The sequence below is a fragment of the Octopus bimaculoides genome, chromosome 23 (genome assembly GCF_001194135.2).
Source record: "Octopus bimaculoides isolate UCB-OBI-ISO-001 chromosome 23, ASM119413v2, whole genome shotgun sequence".
Lineage (NCBI taxonomy): Eukaryota > Metazoa > Mollusca > Cephalopoda > Octopoda > Octopodidae > Octopus > Octopus bimaculoides.
This window is the reverse complement of record NC_069003.1, coordinates 34,847,118-34,855,417: the sequence shown is the minus strand read 5'-3', so window position 1 is coordinate 34,855,417 and position 8,300 is coordinate 34,847,118. Positions and strand designations below refer to the sequence as shown.

At 37.6% G+C, this 8,300-nt stretch overlaps 1 protein-coding gene across 6 annotated transcripts in view; it reads right to left on the bottom strand.

The window, feature by feature from the left end:
* Positions 1-594: 594 nt before the first annotated feature.
* LOC106878307 (ankyrin repeat and death domain-containing protein 1A) overlaps positions 595-8,300 on the bottom strand; it is a 156,757-nt gene continuing 149,051 nt past the window's right edge. For 5 of the 6 annotated variants that reach the window (XM_014927492.2, XM_052975891.1, XM_014927495.2 and 2 more), the window contains 7 exons: positions 7,183-7,281; positions 6,631-6,729; positions 4,654-4,752; positions 4,146-4,244; positions 1,935-2,030; positions 1,064-1,262; positions 595-788 (listed from right to left, as the gene is read on the bottom strand). In XM_014927492.2, coding sequence (XP_014782978.1) covers positions 610-788; positions 1,064-1,262; positions 1,935-2,030; positions 4,146-4,244; positions 4,654-4,752; positions 6,631-6,729; positions 7,183-7,281 — 870 coding nt within the window. In that variant the 3' untranslated portion in view covers positions 595-609. The remainder of the gene's footprint in view (positions 789-1,063; positions 1,263-1,934; positions 2,031-4,145; positions 4,245-4,653; positions 4,753-6,630; positions 6,730-7,182; positions 7,282-8,300) is intronic. The other variant, XM_052975890.1, reaches the window with a different exon arrangement.

The following is an 8,300-nucleotide window of genomic DNA, read 5'->3' as shown; positions in this document are numbered from 1 at the left end:
AATAATACATGGAAAAATATTAGAATTTATCAACAACTAGTCCTGGACGTTTTTGTCTAGAAAGCATCACTGCCACCCACAGCATCACTTATTGATGTGCAATATTTGCATTCTCAAATCATTCACTCAATATTAGAGAAACATCGTTAAATCCCCATTGCCGAATCGACGAAAGGAATTTTGCCTGGTAGTTCGAACTGTTAGAAACAGGAGCTAACTTCCCTCAAGTGTCATCCTAACGTGTTAAAAACGGACGACACAGTAAGCCATGTTGTCCTAGATATATCAAATGGGACGATCACGTCTAAGGCGTCCTTGACCATAAATCTGTTCACCGAGCGCTGAATGAGAACCCAGGTTCGAAATATCCCCAAGACACCTGGTGAAGGCTAGAGGGAATATCAGCCGAAACGTTGTGTCAACAAGAAACAAGATGAGGACAAATATCCGTCAATTGTAAATAATGTAAATAAAGCAGACATGTGTAAAATAATTTAGCATCGTCTGGGCACGAAGTCTTGGAAGAAACGTCATGCTCATTGCCATAACACTCCATTACCACTTTAATGAAATATCGTACTAAAAAGTAAATAAACAAGAATAATGAGATTATTTTGGAAGAAATCGTTTCAACAAAACTGAAAGTGTTGGATGTTTACCCGCGAGATTTCGACGGTCAATCGCCACAAGAGCTTCAAATAGTAGTTTCATGATATTCTCATCTTTTCGTATTCCATGTAACCATATTATCAATAAACGGAATCCGTGTTCTTTGTAACTGTTGGGACCTGCCAGGAATAGAATAAGAACGAATATATGATGAGTGACGTCCATACTTTTGTATTCTTGAATTCTTTTACTTATTTCAGTCATTTGGCTGCGACCATGCTGGAGCACCGCCTTTAGTAGAACAAATCGGCCCCAGGACTTATTCTTTGTAAGCGCGCGCACACACACGCACACATACACACACACTCACTCACTCACACACACTCGCAAAGGCATACATATACACAAACGAATGAAAGAATAAAAGAACGACAGAATGTCAAGGATCACCTACCCACATACTGATGCTCGATGGCTTGGATATGTTCTGGTTTAAATTTCCAATACAAAGCCAACTTCTTCCACTCGTTGTTCTTTAGCTGTTTCGTTGATAGTCTCCATAGAATTTCTTTCATTTGTTCAGCTGAGGGATGGGTTGGTCTTCTCAGATAAGCATGAGGTTCAACATAACCTAGGTCGTTGTTGTGATATTCCTACAATGGTAAAGAATTGCTTACTAGTACAGATCTTATGTATGAATGGGATTGCATGGGTAGCCAAGTGCCAGTATGGATCCAGAAAGGTTTTGCTTGGCATTTTATTGAAGTTCTTCTTAAGAAAATTCAAATCAGTGCTTGAACCTGAAACTTCAAAAGACGTTTTGAGTTAAGTGAGTTCCCAGTCTTTGTAAATATGTGGTAGAGTTTTGGTTTTGGTTGAACTGTTGATGCATACACCCAAGTGTGCGCAGTTAGTCATCTAAAGAATCTCAGATGCAGAATGTTTAGAATGTCTTACAAATCTTCATTGTGCCACTTACAGACTGGATTTGGAAAATCTGTGTCTGTTTGTATGTATGTATGCATGTATGTATGTATGTATGTATGTATGTATGTTTGTATGTATGAATGTATATATATATGTATGTATATATGTATGTATTATGTATGTATATATGTATGCGTGTGTATGTATGTATGTAGGTAGGTAGGTATGTATATGTGTATTTGTGTGTATGTGCGCGCGCGCGCGAAGTGCAGTAAGCGTGCATAGTGTAATATTCTTCATATATACCAAGAAATATTAGTTGTTCCGTGTTGCGTGAAATAAAATGCAGTCGAGTGTGAAGAGATATAAAGGAAAAGTGGGAGAGGAAAACCACTCACCCGTGCCGTTGAGTAGTACCGTTCTGCTTTAATGATTGTGTCGACTAAGGCAACGTGAGCCCCTCGAGATGCTAACTGAAGGCTGGTCTTTCCCGACTGCGTTGAAACAAAAACACAACATTATCATAGTTGATCTGTTCACAAATTTTAAACAGTACGCATAATGTATATACATACGTACATACATAGATTGATACATACATATATAAAGAGATAAGAACTCACAGTATAGTAGAGGCCATAAGCACTCATTATATGAAAGAGTGCTGGTGGAATGTCCCAGCGAAATTCTCAAAAAAATATAAGCATAATGGATCCGACATAGTGATTTGGGATAAAGAGAAACTGCGGATGTTAACATAAAAATAAAGATTAGCGAAAAAGAAACTACCTACGCTGAACCATTGAGAAATCTATAGTTACTCTGCCCAGATTAGAAGTTCAGATTTATACCTGTAATTATTGGACCCGAATACATACACAAATACATACATATTGCACAGAAACTTTAATGACAGTCGCTTTAGACAAGACCCTATGAAAGAGGTGCTTGACGACTCTACTCCCACCACCCTCTCAGGAGTAGTGGGCGGAGTGGATTAATGAATAGACTCTAAATTACCTCCCCTGTTTACAATACCATCAAATAAACTGTAACACTAAGTCTTTACAGCCTCGATTTCTAATTTCGTCGACCAATGTTCTCATCTTCTGTGCCAAAATAACAAAAGATTATTATTATTATTATTTTATGTTTGACTTTTGTTTTGCATTTGTATATGTTGGATCCAAGTCTCACCCAGAGACCTCAAGAGACAACAAGTTAGAAGTTCATGTAGGTGTTATGCCTAGGGTACCATATATTTGGATTTGTACAGTTTTGTTTAAGTGAATGTTTAAGAAACCATAAGAAAATTATGTGTTTGCTTTAAAATTTGAGATCACATAGACAGTATTTTACGTAGGATATGGGCAGTTCCCATGAGCACTATCTTTTGAACTTCAGCCATTTTGGGGTTTCCTGGTATCTGAGCTAGGTAGTAATCAGCCCGTTTCGCTGTCATTATTATTATTATTATTATTATTATTATTATTATTATTATTATTATTATTATTATTATTATTATTATTATTACTATCGTCATCATCATTGGGATTGTTGTATTGCCGAAAACTGTTTTATTTCTATATGCCTGTGGCGTACACACGACAATAACATTTCGTAACTATGACGAGGCGTCCATGCCCCATGGATAATGCAACAGCAGCATATTTCAAACAGGCCTCTGCAGAATAAAACCTACATTGCAAATGAGAAGTGTCGACTGTTAGAAGCACCCGTATTCTTGTAGTTGTTTTATGCAACATAATTAATTCTATTAGTCAACCATTGTACCACCTCAGGCTACCTGCATGTTAACGTCGTTCCTTCACTTCTGAAATCATTTTTTTGTTTGTTTGTTCTTTTATCTTTTTATCTCTCGTTTATTCATTTTTTAATAAATCGATTTGGCTTGTCTCTTTACCTGTCTTAAACAATTTCATTCAATTCCTGTTGCTTTAAACTAGAACAGGACAGAAACAAATAAATAAATAGATAACAAGCCCAGCAGAAGCATTTGGCGACTGAATATTTTACTAGTTTTTCTCCCCCGTCTCTCTCTCTCTCTCTCTCTCTCTCTCTCTCGCTGTTTTTCACTTCTTCGGTTCCTCTCGATGCACGAGAATTTACGAGGTTATTCAACTGTCTTCATCTCCGTAAAGTGCTTCAACTCTCAACAAGAACGAATTGTCGACTGAAATAGGTTTTTCTTCTCCATATGTCTTCCTTTCTTTCCATCCACCCCCCTCCATTGCACTATTTACATTCCTGTTTAAACGTTTTCACGTGAGTTATAACTCTGATATCCCTAAGAACAGTTCGCTGCTATGGCAATGCAAAAGACAATACGCCAGAGACACACAATAACAACAAGAAAAAAAAACATATAAAAATGGAGAATATCATTTGATAGGTACAGCCAATCTCGATCAGGTAGTTGGATTCTAGCTTTAATTTTATATTCTTGGGATCAGCTTTTATTATTGTTACAAAATTTTGATAGTCCTCTGATAATTTATATTCGTAGATTGAAGATTAGAATCTAGTTTTTATCATTGTTAAAATCGTGGGGAAACATAACTCTGATAGTTAAAGGCAGCTTCTCTGACCTTTTCTCTGGCGTCCAGACTGGCCCCACCAGCCAACAGGACTTCTACAACTTCTGTTAATCCACTTTCTACAGCAGCATGGAGTGGGGTCTGCAACCTCTGCAAATAAATAAGAAAAAACAAAGGACTCGTTGCAAAGGAATATACAGCAACATTAAAGAAATACAGAAACTAGATACGGTACGACGATCTACTGGTAGAAGGGACTAAAATTTGCTTTAAACTGGAAGGAAGGCAGTAACTATGACTCGGTGCAGGGTCTCTGAGAGTTGTGCGGAGAAGAGAAGGTGAAAAGTAGCTTTAAACTGGAGAACTGATTCGAACACTTGCAGCAGATTGGATTTTGCTAGAAAGGTCCAAGGTTCCAGATGGAAGTGTTTAACCGTGGGATTCGAACTAAGTATGTACGAATCGTAAATAAATGCAGCGAGACATCAGCTCCAACGTTGTGACAGTTTAACAAACCCACTACTCGGAATTGTTACTTATTATTCTGGAATTTACTTACGTAATTTGGTAAATCTAGTTCACACCCTGCTTGTACAAGAATTTTGGCAGTATCTGCATGGTTCCCCATGGCGGACAAATGTAGGGCAGTGTTTCCTTGCTGGAAATAAAGTAAACAAAGAAGGAAAAAAAAGATTAATGACTTCTAAACACAAGGTATTTCGTTATGCAACCATCAATATACTACAAAGTAGAATAAACGTTTTTATAAGTCACTTCCTTGTTCTGCTGTGTTAGCAGTGCTACTACATTAATTGTTAACGTTATCTTTACAACCTTAAAAGATTAATACAGACAGAATTTATTGACTTATAACATACCACACGAGGGAAGAGAGCATTTAGTTCTGTGGTTCTCAACCATTTTTTTTTTACCTATGGACTTCTTTGGTTTCTATTTTACTCGAATGCTCTCTCCTAGCCATTTGATGTTTAAAAACTGCTATTGTATTTTTATATTTAAATATTATTTAAAATTGTATAAGAAATGAAAAAAAAAGATGTTTTGTGTATTGTAGAAGTAAAGCCAATTTTATTATTCATAAAACTAACAACAAAATCTTGTACAGACCCCGAAAGGATAAAGAATGAAGTTACCCTCATTAGGATTTGAAATCAGAACATAAAAATCTTGAACATAAATACGATGAGGCATTTTGTCCATCGCTCTATGATTCTACCAATTCATCGGAGACAAATAACGGCAGACATCAGCTGCTTCACTGCTCTGGAAGTTATTCATTCATTTTATTAAAATAACAACGAAGACAATAGAAAAACAAACGAGGAAGATGGCGGCGAGTGATGGTTGTTCAATGAATGTTTGAATGTATTGAAATTTTATTGCTTTGTCTAGAAGATAATGTATTGCAAATGTTCACACTAATCGCCTATTAGGCCAAGCACACAACCGAAACACAAACCAAATCAATACTAGAAATACACTATACAATATATATATACATTCACATACATACATATTATACATATATATTCTTTTAATAATAATAATAATAATAATAATAATAATAATAATAATAATAATAATAATAATAATAATAGCCCTTTCTACTCTAGGCACAAGGCCTGAAATTTGGGGGAGGGGGATAGTCAATTACACCAACCCCAGTACTCAACTGGTACTTAAATTATCAACTCCAAAAGGATGAAAGGCAACGTCGACCTCGGTGGGATTTGAACTCCGAACATGTAGACGAACGAAATGCTGCTAAGCAATTTCGTCCAGCGTGCTAACGATTCTGCCAGCTGATAATAATTCGTTTTAGTTTTGACTCAAGACCAACAATTTTGAGGGGGTCAGTCGATTAAAACAGCCCCTTGGCTTGACTCTTATCGGCCCCGAAAAGATGACAGGTAAAGTCGACCACAGTGAGACCTGAGCTCAGAACGGAAAGAGCCGGAAGAAATACCTGTAAGCTTTTTTTATTGACAGATAGACGGAAGACTATCGAGGGGCAGCCAGGACTTAGGGGGCATACCTCTGTTGGCAGAGTATGGGGTCAGAGAGATCGGTATCAGCAAAGGGCTACTGTGAGGTTACCTGAGTGGAAACTACTGATTCAAACAAAAGGAAAATGGACGAAGCCCGTAGATCGAGAGTTTGACAGGAGATTCACGTTACCTGTTACTTTGACGGATTTCAAGTGATTTCAATGAATCACACGAGGTGAGCTACTCAGAGTAAGTCTCCATTGTTGTCATCTGGTGACAAAGACGGCCACTGTGATAGTAGATGTTGACGGCGGTAGTGATGATGGCGATGGCGATCATGATGTTGATGATGATGATAATGATGGTGGTGATGATGATGACGATGATAACGATGATCACGATGGTGATGACGGTGATGATGATGATAACGGCGACGATGATGACGATGATGATGACGAGATGATGATGACGATGATGACGATGATGATGACGGTGATGACGATGATGATCTAGTGTTATGTACTCACAAAGTTTTGAGCGTTTACTCCGCAGCCAAAGTGAAGTAGCTTTGCCACGACGTCCGTATGTCCATGGTTTGCTGACAGATGGAGCGGCGTCATTTCTTTCTGAAACCAGCAGACGACAGGGAATGCGTTAATGACTTACGTCACAAACTCAGAGCTTTGATGGGAACTTCAATAACACACCAATAAAACAATACATACATATACATTACATTACATACATACACACACATACATACATAAATGCATACATATGTACATGTGTGTGTGTGTGTGTGTGTGTGTATACTTACTCATACAGAAATGTCACTCAATAGAATTAATGATAATTTATTATATAAGCTTCTACACCTTGTAATTTGGACAGTAAGATCAAAACATGCTTAAAAGCAACATGGCCGCTTGTTTTAAACGAATGATCACTAACTATATCTGACGATTCTTTCTTTGAGCACTGGAGAATATGTCTGCCATAGAAGATATATATAATCCAAACTAGTGCCACCATAAATCCAATCCTTCACGGTACCCAGAATGAACAATGAATTATCTTACCAGCGTCTCTGCATTCGGATTGGCACCATATTCCAAAAGTAGGTCACACACTTCCGTATAGCCATTTTCACTAGCGATGTGTAATGCTGTACGACCATCCTGAATTAAAAAGAGAGATAGAGAGAGAGAGAGAGAGAGAGAGAGAGAGAGAGAGAGAGAGAGAGAGAGAGAGAGAGATTGAGTTAGAGAAAGGGTAGGAGAAGCGGAGAGCAAGGGAGAAGGAAAAGGAAAGAGAAACACACACATAATATCGGTTTCAAATGTTGGCACAAGGTCAGCAGAGACACAAAGTATTGAACAGGTGCACATAGAACCTACGTTTCCACATTACCTGTATAATCATATATGTCCGTATGTTTTCATTGTCGTCCGTTACATTCTTGTTCCGTTTTTTTGTTTTGTTTTTGTTACTTATCTATACATATAGCGGCGTACGTACACCTTTTGCTCAGCTTGTAAGTAAGTATATATCTAAATTCTGAACGACTTTTTTTTCTTTCTTTGCTCTTTTCTTTTCTCGCTCCCCCTTTCGTGAAGCATGTTACGTAATAACAGGATAATCAGATATGACATAATAACAATTCAAAGTAAATAACTCCCAAGCTTTTGGCAAAATTTGACGCAGATTCTCTGTTCAACTTCTTTTGTCATGGTTACTGCGACGATCACACGCTACACACCTTCCTTCCAAGCACTGCTGTAAACAGCAGAAGTAAGTGAGAACGCTAAAACTTAGTGCGGATGCACAGCAGAGTTCGAGGTCAATCTGCACCAAGCGTCTTCGCTCAGCATGACCTAGCTTCGTTACTATGACAACAGTCCGGATACTTATTGATTTGACCACGTATACACGAAATTTTCACACGGGTGCGAAGTTAGTTCTGCCGATCTCTCTTTTCATGTTTACAATGTTACTGTACACAGAGACAAGATATTTATGTCTGACACACAAATATGGTGTCGGCTGAAATCTATAGATATACTCTCTAGTACAGAATAACACTGAAATAAAACAGTTTACGCACCAGTAATTTGTACAATATAAAGACATATGTGCATAAACACATACCAACGCATATACATACATACATACATACACACATACATACATACATAAA